Raw genomic sequence first — 22,094 nt, 5'->3', positions numbered from 1 at the left:
CTCAAAATATTTAATAGAATCTTTACACCAGCCATTTCTTATATTTCATTGAATCAGATAATTAGCTGCAATGAAGAAGACATTAGCTTTTTTTTACAGAGATGAAAAATCGTGATTTTTTCCCCCATTTTCCAACTGTTTCAGTTTTTGTTCTACAGCTTATGTAAAAATCCATAGATCTAAAGAATTAATTTTTAAAATATCTCTTTAGTGACTTGATTAGGTAAATAAATCTCTTTAATTGTGTACCATTTTGTCTATAGTAGGTATTTCCTTGATATGAGTTAAATTTAATTGATGAGCTACACATCCTGCATACAAAGCTCTTACATTAATAAAATTCCACCTTATTAATATTTCACTAATAGAAATAAAGACTGATGTAAAGGAAAGGAAGTTTAAAATACCTTGATATCATCCTGCTTTGGGGCATATGGATGCCATTAGCAAGATGCCCAGTAAATACAATGTTGAATGAGTCTAAATTTTGTAAAGATACGTAGTAGAGAAATAGATATTGCTTTCCTTGAATGTGAACCTGGCTAGAAAATGTAGATTATAGTGTCACATCAGTAGATGTGGAATTGCTTTTCACTTTTCCCTGTCCTTTGAACATTGCACAGTTAATGTGCAGGTACAAGGTTTGGATGGGATGAATACAGTGAGGGTGCAAATAGAGAGGAGTGGACACTACCCATGGTGGCCACCTTGAAAGTGTCCACTCCTCTCTATTTGCACCCTCACTGTATTCATCCCATCCAAACTTTGTACCTCTTTCTCTGTAATTTCTACTGCATCTCCTGCCCAATCCATTTTCCCCATAATACTTGAGTCTCGTTTTAAAACTCTAAATTTTAGAGTCCATGTCACTGTCTTCTTAAAATTTTTCAGCACTTTTATATTAGTATGCGGATTTCCTAGCATATCCCTAAGGTGGTAGACATTTTAATCTGTCTGATCCCACATTCTTCCTCATTTGTTTTGCTCCATGTCTCTAGATTTTTTTTACAGTTCCTAAAGTATACCTGACTCTCTCATCATAAGAACTTTGTCTATCTTGCTCCTTTTCCTATGTCCAGTCTTAGTTTTAATGTCACCTTTTCAGAGAGGACCTTTCTATTTTTTTTAAGTATTTATTTTTTTAGTTGTAGTTGGACACACTACCTTTATTTTATTTATGTCTTTTCATGTGGTGCTGAGGTTCGAACCCAGGGCCTCACATGTGCTAGGCGAGCGCTCTACCACTGAGCCACAACCCTAGCCCCACAGAGAGGACCTTTCTAATTGAAATCTTGCTTCCACATGGTCTCTTCTTTACCTTCCTGCTGTTACCCTCAAGAGCATGTTACCAATGAACTCTATAGATTTTGTACATTTTGTGTATTTGTGTTTTTTTCCTCATCCTCCTCAAATGATGTGGGCTTGAGGGAGGATTGTCTTGCTCACCACCAGTGGCTGAGCAACTGGCAAGAAGCAGGCATCACTCCATATTTGTTGAACGGGCAGGATGATTTTAGGACAAATATGAAAATTCATAAGTTGAATCTTTTATTACTTTTTGGATCTCTTGTGGTTCCAAATTCATTATGCAAGTGATTAATTTTAAACAAACCCTTCCAAGTTCATTATGTGAAAAAATTTTAAAAGATGGCATTTTACTCTTTTAAGGAATGCTCAGTTCTAGAAATAAAATAACATACCAAAAGGATATGTTAATGGGATTAAAAAATGTATCAAGGTTACCAGTTGAGGCTGCAGGCCTAGTTATTTGTCTCAATATTTGTATTACCTGTGATTGACCTTTAGGAAGCAAAGTGTGCTAGTTGCCCTCTTTACCATCATAACCTCTTAGTGTGGCATATAAATAAAATTCCAGGGCAACAACTACTCAAAAATAAGAAGGCTGAACTCTTTTGGACTCAAGAGGCTTACAAAGTTATGAGCCTAACTCTCAGCTATGAATTTGGAAAGGGAAACTCCTTTTATTTACATTTCAGATGATTCTCAATTGAGGCTCATTCTCTGAAATCCATGTAAGGGGCTCAATCAACACTGTAGTCCATTTATTAAAACTAAAAACCAAGGGACTTGAGAACTGAGTCATGAGATCAAGAAGGAAGCCTGAATGGGTTAGGGCTTCAACCACATGGGAGGTGATCGGGGACAGGTTGAAGGACATGAATGAAGGACAGAAGGAGGGTACCATTGTGACTGAGAGAACAGTTGGGGCACCACAATCAAATGGTAGTGGTATTTGTAGAATTACAGGCATCAAGATAAATGGTGAAGAATATCTGTTAAAATGCTTCCAGTACACCTGATCTACTCATCCTGAATGAGTCTGGTTGGGTGCATTTTAAGCCTGGATGTTTAAACCTTTACTAGTCTGCTTGGACTGCCATAACAAAGTGGCATAAACTCGGTGGCCCACATGGTAGAAATTTTTTGTTTCACCTTTCTGGATTCTGGAAGACCCAGGTTTCTGCAGGGCTGAGGTTTCTGAGGCTGTGAGAGAAGAATCTGTTCCAGGCCCCTCTCCTTACAGTTGTCTTCTCCCTGTTGTCTTCACATTATCCTCCCTCAGTGTCTTTATCCAAAAGGGCAATTGTCATCTTAGGATGTCCTGATGACCTCAGTTTAACTCGATCACTTCCATAGAGACCCTACCTTTAAATAAGTTTATACTCTGCAGAGCTGGGAGTTAATTTTCAACACATGAATTTTGGGGGATGCAAACCATAAGAGGACTTCATTATTAATTTAATTACATGATATTTAATAATATAGAAAGTAAAAGAACAGTATGTCAAAAATTGTTTACTTCATTTGGCTATAAACTACATAGCATATCCAAAAACTATATAAAGTAACTGCATTTATAGAAATTAGCGTGTGCTTCATATACACCGTAGTCTACCACCACAGCAAACCATAATAGAACTATGTTTTAATAAAGAAGCTAATTAGTATAACTCTCTAAATTGGAATTTGTCTTGGAGCAGTTAATCAGCCTTAACCATAGCCTGGTAGAAGCACCCTTTTGGGGTAAAGCCATTTAACATTAACAACTTAACCCTTGATGTTAAGAGGACACATTTTTAGCAGAAGGAGCTATCTAATGTGTGCCAATGAAGCTTGGAGCTTACTAGAGGTCGATTTTAATGTTTCTTTTGCTTTCCTACTAATGGGATCTAAATTATAGGACTGATAGACTTTTTATTTATTCATTATTTAACAGCCAGTTCACATTTTAACTTTATATTTAATTGCCTATAATAAAATATTAAATAAGGTAAATGTAGCACAATGATCCAAATTAGGAAATGTGCTTTAAATTTATCCCTTTTAAAAAATCGTGGTCCCTTGGTGTGATAAGTAAACAAAAGCCTATGTTCATGCATTGGTTTCATCACTCCTGTGGGTTTCCTAATCTTTTTTCTCCTATGGACACATGAGAATGCTAATTTTCACCTTTAGGAAAAGGTTATTCTGCCACTTCTCATGATCATTAGTGATGGCACCTCTGATGCAGAGTCCATGTAATGGACTTGTCTCCTGGTATCTCTTGTCGTTTCCACACCAGCTCCTCCTGTCAATACCCTGCAGTGTTTTTTGCAAAGTGCTTGGTTGCTCATTCTGTCTGATGTCCTCATTATTGCCAGTGAGTCCTCCTTTGACTGACGGCTGAGCCGGAGCAAGCAGCTCTGATTCATATGCCTCAGTAGCTGTGGTACCACAGGCCTCTGCCTGACAGGCGAGGCAAACGGTGTAGTATTGTGATGTGACTACCTGCAACCACAAATCAGGATTCACTCAAATGAATTAAATTGATTTTGATTTGCAGTTCAGGAAAGTAAGGTTCTGCAATGTCAGCCATCCATTTCTTTCCCCTGGTCCTTAGCTTAGTTTTAATATCACTAAGATGGATTTTTACTTCAGTCTCGTCTGGTTGAATCATAGCAGACATAGTAAAAATTCAAGCTTATATTTTTGTTCTACAAAAGTTTATGCTTTGTTTTGGTACTGGGGATTGAACTCAGGGACACTCTACCACTGAGCCACATCCCCAGCCCTATTTTGGGGTCTTACTGAGTTCCTTAGCACCTCACTTTTGCAGAGGCTGGCTTTGAACTCGCAATCCTTCTGTCTCAGCCTGCCAAGCTGCTGGGATGACAGGTGTGCACCACGGCGCATGGCCAAAAGTTTATTCTTTCTTGTTTTTGTAGATGGACACAATACCTTCCTTTTATTTAATTATTTTTATGTGGTGCTGAGGATCCAGTGCCTCACATGTGCCAGGCAAGCGCTCTACCACTGAGCTACAACTCCAGCACCCCAGAAGTTTATTCTGAATACATGTAACTACATTGAATATTTCTCATGGTTCACAGGTAGATTTAGTGTTGACTTTTTAGAAGACATGATGAGTTCAACACATGGATACACATTTTCTCTCTTAGAACTTTTTCAAAACAGGTTCCCATTCCTTACTCTCTGTCTAGGAATCATTTGCAGCCTTGAAACTATTTTTGGAGAAAGGAGAGGACCCCTCACTTCATATGTACATGTGTAGAGCTAAGCAAGTCCATTTCCTCTCATCTCCAGATCTTTACTGCTTTTAAAAGGTACTGATGTCTATATACTAAGCTTCTCTGACAGGCTTTTTGGGACCTGCCAGACTAATGGTCCTGAAATCTGTCTCTATAGGTAATCTGGTTTATTTCTAAAAACAACAAACAAACAAATAAACCTAAAAGACAATCAATCCATAGAATCACAGACTCACTACAGAGCTCCTTTAACAATGTCTCTGGGATGGATCCTGTTAATAGATGCTTTTATACAAGTACCTCATGTGACCTGAATGTAAAGCCAGGTTTGGAAACTTGTGTCTGGGTTGACAGTGTCATTTTCCATTTGGTGCAGTGGTTCTCAGACTTTTCCAAATAATCTATAGTAGAGCAGCCAGAAATCTCTGATATAACTCATAATCTATGGTAAATTATCCATAAAATAATTCTCTGGAGGTTTTATAATATAATTTGCAATAAAATTGTAAGCTATAACTTTTATTCCTTTATTACATCTTTGAACTTTGGTATGTCTTGCATTAAAACTACTTTAACAGAATTTTTATTCCCTAAATCTCATATTTCAACAAGCTTTTTTTTTCACCTTAAAAATCCTGATATTAAAAATTGTTTAAAGTACCACTGACATCCAGAAGAAGATGAGATAAGTAAAAATGGCTTTTTAGTGGTGTTTTTTTCTCTTTTGAATGGATAAGTAAAAATTTAATTACTGTTTAGAAAGTACATCATACATCCTGTTACCTCTAGCATATCATACAACTAGAAATATAGTCCCTTCCAGTAAAGAACAAACTGAAATAGGATGCACAGAAAGGGCACTTCAATTGTCTGTTAAGCAGAATCCACTGATTTGTGAGTTTCCCACAAGCTCCGTTGTTATCTCCATGTTCCGTGTAGTAGCTCAGTACAATTCCCTTTATTAACTTAACTCTCCTTTCTTGAGTGTTTCTTGGGTCTGTCTTTAGTTATCTGTCTCCTAGGTTCATTGCATTTTATTTTAGAAAATCACTTTATATTTGTTAAGTATGGTCTGAATTCTAGTAAATGTGGAGGAAAAGTCAACTATGTTACGAAAAGTCTGGAAAGACCTGACACAGAAACTGGAGATTTTATGTGACGAGAATATGTGGTTGTATATTCCAAGGCTCTATTTCCCTGAGAAATGGCATGTGGGAAGTTCATGTGTTAAGGCACCAACTTTGACTTGTTCTAAGTTTTTCTATCATTAAACAAACAAACAAATAAGCAAAAAAAAAAAAAACCCATTTCAAGACTAGGGTAGAACAAGGTGGCAGAATAATACTTCTTTTAGCAACAACTTTTACTGATTCTATGTGCTGACTCTGATTTGGGATTATGGTTTCTTACTTTGAAGACTCGCCTGTTTCAATTTATCCTTTGTGTATCTCTATAAATTATTCTTTAGCTTTTATGTAAATCTTATGTGATAAATCACCCAGCCACTTTATTTTTACATTCACTGACTAGTTAAATATTAAGGGCACCCACTCCAAGAGTACAACATTCAGGAGAACCCTTGAATAACATTTGGAATTGAGCTTGCCTGTCATGAACATTCACTTTTAACATCTTACCAATTCCCTTTAAGATTTTTCCAGCAAAACACCCATTACTGCTCAATAGGTTATATTGCTTGGCTGTCTGAGGCGCCCATTTTTCTATATTCCAGCATAGGAGACTTTAGTAAGCTCAGTTAAACTTCAAAGTATACATCTGGAGCCCAAAATCCCCACCCCACTGGCATTCAGCAAATTCCTGGGGAATGTTACTTTAAGGGATAATGGAAGGAGAGACAGACTATCTAGATAGAGGCAAGTCCTATTTTCACTCGAAGATTCTACTCCGAGAAGACTAAATACTCAGATAACAATGTCCTGGTCAGTGACAGATCTTGGACACTCTACAAAAGTTCTTGCTTGTGGGCTTTCAGTTCACTGGGTCCAAGGGAGTATCTGAGAATTCTTTGGGGTCAGTAATAAGGTGAAAAGGCCTTGGGATCCCATGTCCTCTTTCTAACACCATTATGTCTTTCCTGTGTTTCTTTTTCTTTTTATTCCTTTATTTTTACCACAGTAATCTGCAATAAGGATTTTCACAAGGAAATTTAAAAAAGAAAAAAAATGGAAATTATCTTCTCCTGTAGGTCAATAAGGATGAGGCTTTGGAAAGTAGTGCTAGATCTTATGAGATAATTTCTCTGAGAATGAGTAATACCCACATTGGAAGCTTAGCCAGGTGGCTTCTCATGTTGACATCATCAACAACAACTACAGCCCAAAGGAAAAGGGCAAAAAACCAAAACAAGTTAGATTCCATACTTTAAAAAAGTAGGGAGTGTTCTGTATCTTGTAGCCTTCGAATGGAGAATATAGACAACAATGGAAAATTAACCAAAGGGTCAGTTTAATACAATACAAGGTAAATGACCCAAACCAGTAGATTGTTGTAAACTGACATAAACTCCAATTGTGTTGCTTGTGCATTCATGATGGTCAGTTGTATCCAAATATATTATATTTATATATTATAATTATATATGCATATATAATTATATTTATTCTTTACGAAACTCCTAGGTATTAGTTATTCTTAGACTCTTTCTAAAGATAAGCACACCAAAAGCTTAGAGATGACAAATACCTTGGCTTGACATCAGACAGTTTTTTCCATTCAAAATGTCATGTGAGAATCAGCATTGGAACTGTTTTTCTGACAGTGTTTATAAAAACATTACAGTGCTGTTTAGTATCTAATATTAGGCTTTTGTTTTCCTCTCTAGACCCTCCCTTATATACATTGTATACATATTTTTAAATATGACATGAGCTGTCATATTGCTGTCAGAACAGCACAACTGATGAGTCACAAACTCTCAGGTCAGATTCCTTCTCTCTTTAGAAATGGTTGGGGGCTCTACACCATCTTATTTTCCCATATCAAGTTTACATACTTTGGTTTACTGACATTTTGGATTAGATAGTTTGTTATTGTGGGGGCCTGTCCCACATATTGTAGGATTTTATCAACATCCCAGGTCTTAATCTAGTAGATACATATAGCATCACCCAGTGTGATGATCTAAACTGTCTCCATAATTATCACCAAATGTTTATATATATATATATATATTTGTCATCTGTCATGACTTTTTTTTTTTTTTGTGGTGCTAGGGATTGAACCCAGGGCCTTGTGCATTCAAGGCAAGCACTGTATCAACTAAGCAATATCCCCAGCCCTATCACCAAATATTGATAGAGCAAAATTTTGCCCCAGTGAAGAACCACAACTCTAAAGTCATTATGAAGGAACTATCTGAGTAATCCTTCTGCTCAGTTTCTTTCCTGCATATTAAGAATTTCAAGAAATAAATTATTTAGGCTTTGTATTTGTCAGAACAAGACAAATCATGCTGAGTAACAAACAAGGTTAAATGGCTTAACATAAGATGCCATTAGCTCTTTAGGGCACCTGTCCTCCTGCAGTAGTTTGACAGTCCAGGTAGCTTCAGACTTTTAATAGCTCAGTGTCCACACACACTCACATATCATTACAGCAGTGAAAGAGTGTGGAGAACCATCCCAACTGTCTTACACAGGAAGTGGCACATCACTTCAGCTCACATTTTATTGAAAAGAGCAAGTCACATGTTTCTGTGTAACTTGAGGCAGATAGGAAGTTTGGTCCTCAATACTTGAAAAGGAATGTCTGGGAAATCTGGTGAGCATCATAATATGTACCTTGTTATCTGATAACTATTATCTGATTGCCTTGAGTTCCTGACAACATGATTCAAGTAAAATTTGATATACAGGACCTAACCATTGGTTCTGGACAGAATGTGTACATGTGAAACAATGAATAAACAAGATGATATGTATTACATGCAATAAATGATAGCATTAAATTTATGAATTAATTTATTAAAATACATTTTTGTGATTTTTTTTACTTTATGATATTAAATCTTTCAATTAAAGAGTATAGTAATTCTCTACTTTGTGTTTTTTATTTATTTATTTTTAATATGTATTTTTTTAGTTGTACACAGTTCCTTTATTTTGTTTATTTATTTTTATGTGGTGCTGAGGATCAAATCCAGGGCCTCACACATGCTAAGCGAGTGCTCTACCACTGAGCCACAACCCCAGCCCCTATTTTGTGTTTTTTAAATGTTCTTCAATAGATTTCATTGTTCTTTTTGGTTAAATGCATTGTTATTATTTTTAAATCAGAACTGCCCCTACCCCCATTTCTTCCTGGCTATTGCTCATACGAAGAAAAGCTACTTGATTTTTGTACATTTTCCCTCTCCCAGGTGTTTTAATCTGAATAAGTTAAATACCTCATATCTTTTGTAGTTGGATCACCTAGGGAGGTGGTTCTCCAGGTGTAGCTCCTGAACTGGCAGTGTTAGCATCACCTGGGAACTTGTTAGAAACCTTGGAGTCTTGGAGTCTCAAATCAGACCTACCAATTCAGAAACTGAGTGTGGCATCCAGCCTTAAGGATTTTCAGGTATAGGATAATACTTGAAAAGATGATATTATCTTCTTGTTTTTGCTCATGGTAATACTACCTTTTCTTAGCATTTGATGAAATAGTCCAATGTTGGGTGCTAATGGAGTTAATTTTGATTTTATTTGAAAGAAATTTGGCTTTTGTTAGTTTCTGGTGTTTAGCATATTTGAAATGTCCTAAACTATAATAATTTTATATAGGGGTTTACTGGGGTGAAATGAAATCTTAGAGTGGTTTTGATTTGCATTTCTCTAATTGCTAGCAATCATGAACATTTTTTCATATATTTGTTGATTGATTGTACATCATCTCCTGAGAAGTGTCTGTTCAGGTCCTTGGCCCATTTATTGATTGGGCTATTTTTTTTTTTTTTTGGTTCTTAGCTTTTTGAGTTCTTTATATTCCCTAGATATTAACACTCTATCTGATGTGTGAGGGGTAAAGATTTGCTCCCAAGATGTAGGCTCTCTATTTACTTCACAGATGGTTTCCTTTGCTGAGAAGAAACTTTTTAGTTTGAGTCCATCCCATTTATTGATTCTTGATTTTAATTCTTGTACCAAAGGAGTCTTATTAAGGAAGTTGGGGCCTAATCCCATATGATGGAGATTAGGGTCTATCTACTTTTTCTTCTATTAGATGCAGGGTCTCTGGTTTTATTCCTAGGTCCTTGATTCATTTTGAGTTGAGTTTTGTGCATGGTGAAAGGGGATTAATTTCATTTTGTTACATATGGATTTTGAGTTAGACGAACTCTAGATAGGGCAGAGGGGTTGGAGGGGAAGGGAGAGGGCACGGGGTTAGAAATGATGGTGGAATATGAAGGACATTATTATCCAAAGTACATGTGTGGAGACACAAATTGGTGTGAATATACTTTGTATACAACTAGAGATATGAAAAATTGTGCTCTATATGTATAATAAGAATTGTAATGCATTTTGCTGTGATATATAAGTAAAAAATAAATAAAGAGAAAGAAAGAATTTTATATTGGGATTTAAACAGGAATGAATACTTTTAGCAAATGTTTTTCAGAATTTATTGAGGCAATTATAGAAGTTTTCACCTTTAATTTGCTGTCATTTGAAATGTATTAATGGATTTGTGCACTTTATGCATTCATGGAATAAATACAACTTGATGACCTTATTTTAATATGTTGTTAGATTTGGTTTTCTAATGCCCATTTCCTGACATTCTAGTTAATTGAATTATTTGTTTTTCCCCTACAGTAATATCAGTACTCCTTACCTTATAATAATAATAATAATAATAATAATAATAATAATAATAATAATATTGATCTCAAATCCTTAAAAATCCAGTTTCTCTTGTGCCAGATTAAGGGGTTAGTTGCTTTTTAATAGTATGTGTTTTATGCAGTTACTTAGAACTCAAATCAGAACAATAGTGACAGTTGATCTCATATGTTCTCATTAGAATTTTACCAAATATCTGGCTGGGTAGTTGTCCTCGCCAAGTGGAACACGTAACCATCAAACTGAAGCATGAGTTGGGCATAACGGCTGTCATGAATTTCCAGACGGAATGGGATATTGTCCAGAATTCCTCCGGCTGTAACCGCTACCCCGAACCCATGAGTCCAGACACTATGATCAAGCTGTATAAGGAAGAAGGTTTGGTTTACATCTGGATGCCAACACCAGACATGAGCACTGAAGGTAAGTAAGGATCAGAAGAACTGCTCTAGCTTCTTGCTGAATGTGTCTCAGGGAAGACCTTGCAGTCTGTCTGGCCTTGTATCTATAATTGAATGTCTTAAATATGAATGGTATAAATGTATAAATATAAGGTTTCAGATTTAATATATTTAATGTGTATCTTTTGGTGCTTTGGCTAAGATTCTGTTTAACTTGGCTTTTTAAATTTGCTTATTTATTAAATATATATTCATTGTGTATCTACTATGTGTGTGACATTATGCTGGTTGCTAGGAACATGACATAAAAAGAAAGGCAGGTGCAACTCCTGTCTTTGTGAAGGTTACAGTCCTATAGGGATGTTGCACATTAGTAAGTAAAAATAAAAAATATGAATTCCTTTGTTAGGAAGATACATAGATAATACTGTGAGAGCGACAGATAATCCAGGAAGGTTTCTCAGGAAGTGATGTCTGAGCTAAGGTCTGAGGGTGGACTGGGGGAAGAGTGAATGGCAGAGAGACTCCCAGGCAGAGAGGCCAATTAGAATCCCTGTGGCAGGAGAGGGCGTGGAGTGTTGCGGGAACTGGAAGACCAATGGGGCTGCAAATGTGAGAAGGAGGGAAGACCTCTACCAGGATTTGGGCCACCGTAAGGACTTTATACTGTTCTAAAGCAGTGACAAGCAGATGAATGATTGGGAAGCTGGGAAATGCCAAGATTCATTTTTTTTTTTCCTCCAGAAGTACTCTTGATTATAGTTGGGAGAATGGATTGAAGGTGAAGCTGGGGGGTCCATGAGGGGGTGAGTGAAATGGAGAGAGTGTGAGAGAGAATACAGCGGAGCCAGGGTGTTGATAGGAGTCTTTATTGATCATACAGGTGCTTGCTGAGCCGGTCTTTGTGAAAAAGGAATTGTGTGTGGCTAGGGTGCGCCAAGGAACCAGAGACAAATAAGGCGTGATTTGGACTGAATGGCAAGAGGCAGTAAGACGAGTTCAGAGTGTAGTGCAGACGGAGGTGGATGTGAGAGGAATGAGGTACACGCTCTGGAGGACTATGGCTTTGCAGCAGCCCATTCTGTGGAGGAGCACAGGGAGGCTTTGTGAATGCCATGGCATTTGGCGTAGGCATGACCTAGACAGGAAGGTGTGGCTGGAGAAAGGGCAGGCTAGGGGAGATCAGCAACATAGACTAAGGTTCATAAGCAAGTGATTTTAAAGGAATGATCTATATCTCTCAGCCTGGTTGGAGAATGAAGTAATTGTTGCAAAGAAGTGGAGGCACCTGTAGAGAGAACAAAGATGCTGATAGTATCAGCATCCTGTCAGCAGGGGGCAGCAGAGAGCTGTGGAGATGGCATGGGTTAAGGGAATTTAGGGACCCGCTGTTCTGAAGGAAAGAAGGAAGGCAGGGCTGCCTAGACAGGGAACCAGGAAGTGTTTCCATCATCAGCCCTTTTCCCTACAATGCACATTAGGCATCAAACACAATACTGAGAAATTTGCATACATTAACTCATTTAATGCTCTAACAGGACTCTGGTTAGATGTTGTTATCTCCATTTTGCAGAGGAAGAGACAGGTACAAAAAGTTAAGTAACCTGATCAGGCCATAGAACTAGAAAGAGGCACAGCCTGGATTTCAAGGCTGGCAACCTGACTCAGAACATTGCTCCAAAAAACCAGACTACAAAGCTTCTCTCTGTGTTCTCACAAATACTCTTGCAGATTCTATGGACCAACTAACTAGTTTAGTCTCTGACACTCATGACCAACTGTTGTTATGCACAGCCATGACTTGTAGGGAAGGTAGCTTATCTCCCCCAATGTCAATGGTATGCAAGGTGGGAAAACCTATCTCTCAGGCCACCTTGATCCTGTATCTACCTCAGGTGGTGCATGTGGCCAAACTGGGCCTCCTTGTGGGTCTGTGTCTGAACTGAACTATCACTGAAGTTGGAGTGTGATTTTTGTTTCTGAAGGTGTGGAGCATTACTGACAGTTTGTTTTTTTTTCCCCTTGGTAATCTGATCCAAGGGAGCCTGATTTAGTCTTGAAAGTTTGGCCCTTTCTCAAGGAAGAAAAACATATCAAAAAAGAAACTTCATTTACATAGAAGAGCTTTGGTTGAATATAGGTGATCCTTGCCCTGCCCAATTTGTTTCTCTGATTTCAAAACAGAGAAAATTGTTCAGGTAGTATGACTAGTTCCCACAGAGCATTTTAATTTAAGTTTCTTTGATTCTGACCTGATAATATTGTTACCTGCTGAGCAACACAGCGGGGGACAGACTGGGAAAAGTTGAGCTAACACTACGCAGAGCCTCTGTTCCCTCCTATGCACCGATCATGTGAAGGCCATGCTGCTAGGAGGTAATTTGCTTGATATTTTGGAGGTCTGCAGAAGCCTGAGGGAAAACAATCCATAAGCACATATTTTTGTTGTACTCAAATCTTTTTGGGGGTCATTGGGTCACTAGGTCTGGTGCAGCCGTGACCATCTTTCACACAGAGGCAGTGGGTGGCAGCAAAATGAGACCTCCCACCAGAAACAGGTGAAACTCTAAGACTAAAAAAAAAAAAAAAAAGAGTTTCTTTGGTTCACTAAACCTGGAGGAGTAAATCAAAGAGTTAACAACCATTCCTGAGCACCGGGAAACGTTTTACCAGTAGATTAATCTATGTGGCTTCACAATATTAGCACAATGAAAGTATAGATTAGTCCAGCTGAATATTTTTAGAACTCTAGAGAAAAGATCCACTTGGAAGCACTTTGCGCCACAGCACAATGCTGTCAGATAAAGTCTGAGAAGGGAGACAGGCTTTTAGGCTGTCCTGTCACTACTGGTTGTCACAGACCTGTTACAATCAATTGTGCTATTGATCTTACTCTGGCATGCTTTGTCACATGTGGAGGGGTCGTTTAGATTTCTTTTTCATATTTTTTTAAAATGTAGTTTGCGTCTTTCACTTGAGAAATGAAAAGCCCCCCCGCCCTGCATCCAACACCCACTTGTACAAAACAAACCAAATCTACTCATTAAAATGTCCCCCATATAGAAAGAATTCAGGTTGAGTCTTGACCTCTGTTCCTTCAGTTCTGTGAATGACAAATGGTCTCCCCTTGCCTCCCAGATGAGTTAATGTGCTCCCGGAGTCCTCAGCAACCCCCCTTTTATTTCTTACAGCCTGAGTTCTTTTCACTCAGCAGACTGCATTCGGCTCTGCCATTGTGGGAAGATGCTGACTTTGGAGCCAGAACATCTGGCCGCCAGCCCCAGACCTCTGTGTGGCTTGTGATACTGGCAGGTTAGTTCCTGCATTGGGAAAGGGGAATAGTAATTTCTGCCTTACTGGAGGGTAACAATAGAATAAGATGAGTGATACGAAAGGGCTTTGAAAGTCAACAAGTTGTGATCATATGATTAGTGCATAGTTGTAAGTTTCTACCAAAGAATGTTCTAGATGAGCTGAACCTTATAATCCAAAGGTGGAAGAGAAGATGTGCACAATAAAATAATGAAATTTTATGTGTCTGTCTCTGGAGTAAGAAAGGAAACAGTAGAAACTCTAAGACAAAAAAAAAAGTGTTTGTGTGATTGAGGAAGGCTGAACAGTGTGCCATGAATAAACTCTTCAGGTCAACCTCAGGTAAAGCATGCCTTTGGGGTTCGAGACCCTCCCTTATCTCAGACCCTAATGCCCCACATTACCTGCCCAAATTCTCTCTCTCTCCTCATTCTCACAACCTTGCCTCACTCAGTGGTGCTCTCAGGATGCTATTTTAATCATTTTAGGATTGGGTTAGTCTGGAGCAGGTGTAGGTTACAGTTGGGAGAGAAGGATCTAGCTCTGTCTCAGATCAAATAGGTACTTCTGTCTTCTTCTGTTGTTTCATTTTTGTTCATGATTTAATGAATGTTTATTGAGCATCTACTGAGACCCAAGGCTTGTTTTAAATTCCAAAGTGAGAAACACAGATGGTAGTGTGTTTTGTTTGACCTACATAGGGTTTACAGTTTTTCAACTTTGTTGCCAACACTTAAAATATGGAACATTTTAAATGAAAAGATCTGGAATTTTGCCTTATCATGAGGTATTACTGTCTTTAAGAATGGAAACTCCTTATCAGATTAAGTTCTGCATGGAGATTATATATAGGAAACTTAAAATTTATCGACTCTGATTGATATCAACTCTAAATTGTTTAGGGTATATTATGGTGAGCCCTGATCTTATCCATCTTCTTTTTGTTCCATGGTGGGTTTTGTATTACTCTGGGCTTCCTTGGATGGGTTTTCAAGAAGGGAGATGGACCTGTTGGGTGCTGAGAGTTTCTCTAGGGTGGGGCAGAGTTGTTACAGCCCACGGAGGATGCTGCTCTTCAACGGGGTAAAGACAGCATCATGACTGGGTAAGTAGGGTGGGAATTCAGACTCACAAGATGGGGGGAGGAAAGTATCAGAAACCAGGTCAGTTAGAGAAGGACCTCAGTTGTTAAGATCAGAGGCTTTGAACTGTCTTGGCTGGAGTAGCCACTTAGGGAATAACTTAAGGCAACCTTCTGTGACTCTGTTCCTTCATCTAAAAATTAAGGATAGAAATGGAAGTGGCCTCATAGTTGGTAAGAGGTGGTTATAAATGAGCAATATCACACAGAATATTTAGTGCAGAATGCTTGCCAGGTAAAAAGGGCTCAGTATATATTATCTATAATTAGTCAGGGCAGGGTGCAGTCTCTAAAGATCAAACTGAAATAGGGCTCTGGCTGAGGCCAGGTTAGGATGGGAGAGCACTCTGAACTGGCTACTTCTCTGAGCCGCTTCCAGTGATTTATGTTTGTTACTTAAATATTTGACAGATCTTAAGCGGGATTTTTCAGTGATTCTGGAAGAAGGCTTCCGGTGACCGTTACCCCATGTTGGTGAAGCCCCTGTGAAGCTGGGCACCTTTGGTGCACATGGCAGCTGACACACACCCCTCAGAAGGATGGGTCTGAAATGAGAGAGCCTCAAACTAACAGTATCCCTTTTTAACTTCTGAACAGAGCACATGCTTCTTAATAAAAAGCACATGCTTTTTACAGATAAAAAGGAAGGGGATGGTATTACATCAATTGGGCTCTTTGGAGCAGACCTGTCTTTGGGGAACCTCTGAAGTAGACCGAGGGAAGAGATCCTGACTGGGTCTGTTGAAGACTTGGTTTGGCAGGCTGGCCACACTGGCCAGCACTGGGGCTGGACTCTTGGGTTCAGCACCTTCTACTGCAAATGGCCACTGTAGTCTATTTATAGATTGGGCAATTGACAAAGCAAAACAAAAACAAAAACAAAAACTAAATTAACAACATTCTTTTTTATTTCCTGCCAAAGAACATAGTGTCTGGAGAAGCAGCCATAGCAAAGAACTTGTCACCTGATGCTAGTGGAATGGGGGTAGGAACTACAAGTGGGATTCCATTCCCACCCACCCAGAGTTTCTTAGAGCAAACCTCCTTCCAACCCTGAGTAGGACACAAGCCCTGCAGTTAAGCAGGACACACGTCTCAGCAAGATCAACCAAACTAACCTAGGAGGCTTTGCCACCTCTGATCCCCTGACTCAGATGGTGAATCCACCACACAGTGCTTTCCCTAAGACCGCAGTGAGGCGCCTCACTGGCTCATCAGATGCTCTCCACACCTTGCTGCATCTCCAGGACATTTAGTACCTCTGGGAGGGGACCACAAGGAACTATGGCAGCCCCGCCCAGCTCTACCTCAGAACACCTGATATCAGGCGTGCAGCATTTCATGAGTTAAAATTCATGGCTCAGTTTGGACACAGGGATCAAGATAGAGCATGAGTCAGGGCAACAGGCCCTGGGGAGAGAGTGATGTGGCCTAAGGCACCAACACATTCCTTTCAGACACGTTCTAAACTGCTGGCTGGTGCCTGTAGCTTTGAATCTCTTCATTAGGGAGACTCACAGAACACGGTGGCTAGGCTAGACTGTTATCCTGGCTTCTCTGCAGTCTCCCACTCCTGTCTCAGTGTGGTGGGTGTGAAGCTGAGGTAGACAGGTGACTGAGAGGACCTTCAAGATGGGGTGTGTGTGTGTGTGTGTGTGTGTGTGTCCAATTTCATTGTGTTGTGTTAGCTTCTTCAGGGCACTTGTGTTTCAAGAGGGCATCTAAAGAGGGAGACTTGACTGCATTTCCTGGGGATTCTAGACCTTGGGGCAGGTCAGCAGGTGAGGGAGGGGCTTACCACTACTTCAGCCATTCAGTGGGATGGCAAAATGTAGGCGGGCAGAGCTCCTCCGTGTGATCCTGAGAGGATCCTTCTGGGGCCATTATGTCCTTCTGTGGAGGACAGAGAGCACCTAGAGAACACTGAGGTATAATTATCCATCTATAATCCGGGCTCTGTATGGTTTCTCTGTTTTATTTCTTCTTGATTTCATTTACTAAAAAACTTCAACTCACTGTTAAAATCTCTCTAGTGAGAAGCTGTGAGCAGAAAGCATCCAGGAACTCCAGGATGGTTGTAGGGGGCGCTTCTGCTTTGCAGGATAAGAGGAGGGAGTCTCTCAGCACTCAGCAGGGCATAGAACATCTTCTCTCAGAAGGAGAAGACATTTGGATAACCTAATAATTGAAATAGCAGCATAAAGTGGTAATAGCTATAATCATAATTGCCCAATAACAGAAATTGAATCAGTTTTAGTATTCACTGCATCATGGTGAAGTAAATGATTGGTTGTTCCACATATATCAATTATAAGTCAGCCATTCCGTTTGACAAGTGAAAATTAACATTAAATTCTAGTTCAGGTTTCATCTATCTAATTAATGAAAAAGATTGATTCTTTAACCAATGTGGACCAGTTCAGTGTTTTACATTTATATGGAAGAACATTTTATGTTAAATGAAATTCAGGTGACAGAATATAACATGCTTTCATTGAAATCTTCCAAAACCACTGACCAATCTCTGTGAGCCCTTGTAAGAGATATAAATATCTATTTCCACTACGGATGACAGTGTACTTTGGAGGGAAATTTGCATTGATGGTAAAGCCACTCAGAGGAGCAGCGACATTCAGTGAAGGTTCAGAGGGACCCAGCCGGTGTCTCTGGAATGCTCTTTCCACTTTTTTCTAAGCTCGCCTCACCTCTGCCTTCGAAGCAGAGCCAGTGCTCATGGCCCTGCCTCACTCTGCCTGGCCCTGTGATGTGGCGGTGTGCCGGAGGAGGTAGCAGTGACATTCGGAGGTCTCATGTTCACTTGTGTGTGCTGTGCTCTCTCCATCAGGCCGAGTGCAGATGCTCCCGCAGGCAGTGTGTCTCCTGCACGCGCTTCTGGAGAATGGACACACCGTGTACGTTCACTGCAACGCGGGGGTGGGCCGCTCCACCGCTGCGGTCTGCGGCTGGCTCCAGTACGTGCTGGGCTGGAATCTGAGGAAGGTGCAGTACTTTGTCATGGCCAAGAGGCCAGCTGTGTTCATTGATGAAGACGCCTTGGCCCGGGCACAAGAGGACTTTTTCCAGAAATTTGGGAAGATTCATTCTTCAGTGTGTAGTCTGTAGCTGGCCAAGCTGCCTCCCCTTCCTCCCAGTTTTTTTTTAAGGATCCTGGAGTGATGTTAGTAAAATGACCTAGAAACAAAAGCCCCACTCGAACTGGGAGGACTATGGTGTGTGCTCCTCCTCCAAGCTGCTCCTGTGCTGCTGGGAGTGGTTTTCCATCAGGCCTTGGGCTGTACTTTACAAAGGAAGCTGTGATTGACACGGGAGAAAGGCCGAAAGCAGCTGGGTTGTGCAATGTTGTTCTAGCATCAGACACAAAAAGAATGCATGCAGTCGCAGCTGCCTCGGGGCAGAAGAGTCCTTTGCTTCACAGGTACTGCGTGGGCTGTAGCATAGATTCGTAAGGGCAATTTCTCCTTGCATTGTGATTCTTTGACATGCAAAATTAAAGATCGCAGGTTATGTGGATCTCATCACTAGACTATTATATGCGTGTGTTTGCACATGCGTACACACACACAGCTTTTCTACTGAACTGAACTAACATTATGGTCATTTGCCAAAGGAGGGAATAAGGGTAGAAACTGAACTATGACAAAAGAAGAGCTCATATAGATGGAAAGCAGTGATTTTCTTGGTTTTTGTGTCCTGTTTTGTAGTGGTATAGTGTACCCATAGGCATCTCCTTCCCTATGTACCGAAGACCCCATGTGATAACCAAGGTAGACTAAGCTCTCTATTTGTTTTAGTTGAGTTTTAATGCGTTTTCCTAAAGTCTCACAACCAGTCAGGGAGGAGCTGGAGTTTGTAGCTCATGTTTATGTGACTCAGTGCTATTCTCCATCCAATTTGTTTTCCATCATAGAGTAGTGACTTCAGTTTTGTTCCTCTCAGAATAAGGTTGATCCCCTGCAGAAATTTCTATAGTGAGAAATGCAACAGTGTTCTAATCAATTACCACAGAATTTAGGTAAGTATTTCTATTTTGTACATCCTAATTTAAGACATGGTGGACTGTCTCAAGGCTTGAGCCTTAGCTCAGGAACTGTATCACAAAAAAGAACTATATGAGAGGAACTGTATTACCAAAAAAGCCCAAAGAGCCAAAATCTATAGGTCATTGTTTCAAAGCTTGAGTCTGATTCTGGCTCAACCACCAGTTTAGTGCAACACACAGTTACTGTGCCTCCAGAACACTCAATTCATTCCACTAAGTTCTACAGGAAAAAAAGATGAGCAAGATGTTGCCTTCAAAGTGTTCACCTTGGAAATAGACCTGCGTTCAATACCCTAGACCTTGACCTGTGTTCAACCAACCATAATACAAAATTGAGTTGTGCTCAAGAGGTAAGAATACAGGAAGAGAAATACCTTTCAATTGAGTGCCTGGATGTGGTGTGTCTACCGTTTTATTCAGTTGCACCTTCATAGTACACCATGAGAGAGGCTTCATTTTCTCTATTATTTAAATGAAGAAGCAAAAGCTAAGAGAGGTTAAATCAGTGTCAGTTGCCACATGCTGAGTAAATGCAGTGAGAAACAAAACTAGATTTGTTTGACTCACAGTTCACGCTTTAAAAACTTAAACTATAATGCTTATTTATTTTTCTGTTTCTTCTTTCTTCCACAAACATGTATTGATAGATAAGAGAGATTCTCATTCAGGAGGTATAAAAGGGGATAAGAAGGACCCAGGGTGAGTTCCAGTAGACCTTAGAAGAGAGGGAGATGTCTTATAACCATGACACTGCGGGAGAGGTGACATTTTGATATTTGCTTTGGGCAGAGGAGGCTAGATAGGAAACATTTTTTTTTTCTAACAGGTTTACAAAATTCAATTTATAAACCAGCACTGGATGGTGGGAAGTTCAGTTCTCTTGCTAAAAATAATTAGAAATAGTCATTGTATTCAGGAACCCATTTATAGTCATGTGTGTTATATAAAATTTAATCTTAAAAATGGAATATTTTAAACTAATATACATAAGTGGTGTGTGTGTGTGTGTGTGTGTGTGTGTGTAAATTTCCTTAATGCCCAAGAAATCCAGCTGTATAATTTCTACTTTATAATGGCCTTTTGGGATAGATTTCTCCCTTTTTTCCTTTTTTTGCTCTGATAAAACCAGTTTAAGACTATTACAGAATGTTTTAGAATAACCTCTTTTGTCCTCAGTGAATGGAATGTCTAATATATTTTGAAATCACCAGGATTTTTGGTTAAATAAAAGCATTAGAAAAAGACCTTTGTCTCTGGAATTGTTTTAATGTTATCAACTTAGTCTGGAATCTAGAGAAATCAACTGGGTTTTTTTTTTTTTTTAAAGGGGGCAGTGAGCTGAGCTAAATTGTTCTTTCTTTGTTGTCCTTACTCTGTCATTAACCTAGGAAAATTGGCAGTTAAATGATAGAGGAAGTCAACAGCAGGGCCACCACAAAGAAGTGATGAAAACTTGTTAGAATGGGTCTGACAAAAATCATATCACATATGGTGTCCTTAGCTGCTTGTCATTGGTATTAACTAAATTTTGTGGGGGAGGGTGCTGGGGATTGAACCGAGGGCCTTCCACATATTAAGCACTCATCCTACCACTGAGTTACACCCCAGCCCAACAAACTTCAATCACAGACTTCTCAAAGAAAATTGTATTATGGTAAAGAAATATCCAAGTAGGGTTGTCTTCTTTCAGACTTTTAACATTATCCTTCTTTTATTTTATAGACAAAGAAATCTGAAAGAATACACACTCTCTTCCGGCCAACATTAAGGTGTAGGTGAAAACCACTGGGATGGGCCTAAGAAATAATGATTTTAAAATGTGGTTAGGATTTTGAAAATATAAGGAGGTAATGGAAGGAGAGATTTGCAAATGTGTTAGAAAAGAAATGAAAACTTGCCACAGGTGAAAAGAAAAACACTGAATAGCTAAACATGGAGTCAGATTAGAAGTTAAAACTGAAATTATCTTAAAGATTTATAAACTATCACTGGATAATGTAATTATTTTATAGAAGAGTCAAAGGCCCAGAGATATTAACTCAGTTTTCTGTAGCAAAGAATTGTACTCCAGAGAAAGAGGATACCCCAGGTACACAAGTCAGAGGAAGAGAGTACCCAGGTACACAATTCAGAAGTAGAGGGTACCCCAGGGATAGGTCAGGAGATTTATTGTGGTATTGAGGAATCCTAGAAGTGGTGGGAATGAGGTCAGATAGTATTCGTGGGGAAGAATTGATAGGTGGAAATTGGGGTAAGTAGAAGAAAAATGACTAAAATGATAAAAAGCAAAGAACATTTCCAAAAAAGAGAACAAATATGGCTTCTGCGGAGTTTGAGAGAGAGGCCTGACTATGAAGGCAGAAGGGGAGCATCGGGTGATTTGTTCTTGGTAGACATGCTGAGCATACTCCTATTTCTCTGAGGGACTAGATTACATTCGAAAGAAGGACCGACTAGATGTAGTGCTGGCCATGGAGTGTGGGTGTATGGAGGTTTATTACTTTGCAGGAGATGAAGGAAAATCTGATGGGTGACAGAGCTAAGAATAAAGGAAAAAAAACCAACTGAGGATGCTACCTCTCCTTGTAGCAATAATGACTATAATACCGTAAAAGAAAGGGGAGCAACAATAGTACAACTTTGTTGTTTCCTTCCCTAAGCCATTATTCCAAAAGTCTTCCCCAATATAGTTGATGGAAATGTACTTCCAGTTTGCTCAGTTACTGTCTTAGTCTATTTTTGTTGTTGTTGTTGTTGCTATAACAGAACACCTGAGATTAGACTTGG

At 39.3% G+C, this 22,094-nt stretch overlaps 1 protein-coding gene across 5 annotated transcripts in view; it reads left to right on the top strand.

Moving 5' to 3' along the window:
• Epm2a (EPM2A glucan phosphatase, laforin) overlaps nucleotides 1-20,551 on the top strand; it is an 86,556-nt gene extending 66,005 nt beyond the window's left edge. For 4 of the 5 annotated variants that reach the window (XM_046450896.1, XM_046450910.2, XM_058581838.1 and 1 more), the window contains 2 exons: nucleotides 10,575-10,816; nucleotides 18,093-20,551. In XM_046450896.1, coding sequence (XP_046306852.1) covers nucleotides 10,575-10,816; nucleotides 18,093-18,370 — 520 coding nt within the window. In that variant the 3' untranslated portion in view covers nucleotides 18,371-20,551. The remainder of the gene's footprint in view (nucleotides 1-10,574; nucleotides 10,817-18,092) is intronic. The other variant, XM_046450916.2, reaches the window with a different exon arrangement.
• The last annotated feature ends 1,543 nt before the right edge of the window (nucleotides 20,552-22,094 follow it).

This window comes from Marmota monax, unplaced genomic scaffold (genome assembly GCF_021218885.2).
Source record: "Marmota monax isolate L192 unplaced genomic scaffold, Marmota_monax_Labrador192_F-V1.1 WCK01_AAM20220418_F8-fsc00030, whole genome shotgun sequence".
NCBI classification, from domain to species: domain Eukaryota; kingdom Metazoa; phylum Chordata; class Mammalia; order Rodentia; family Sciuridae; genus Marmota; species Marmota monax.
The sequence above is the reverse complement of the archived record's forward strand: the minus strand, read 5'-3'. Positions and strand labels throughout refer to the sequence as shown.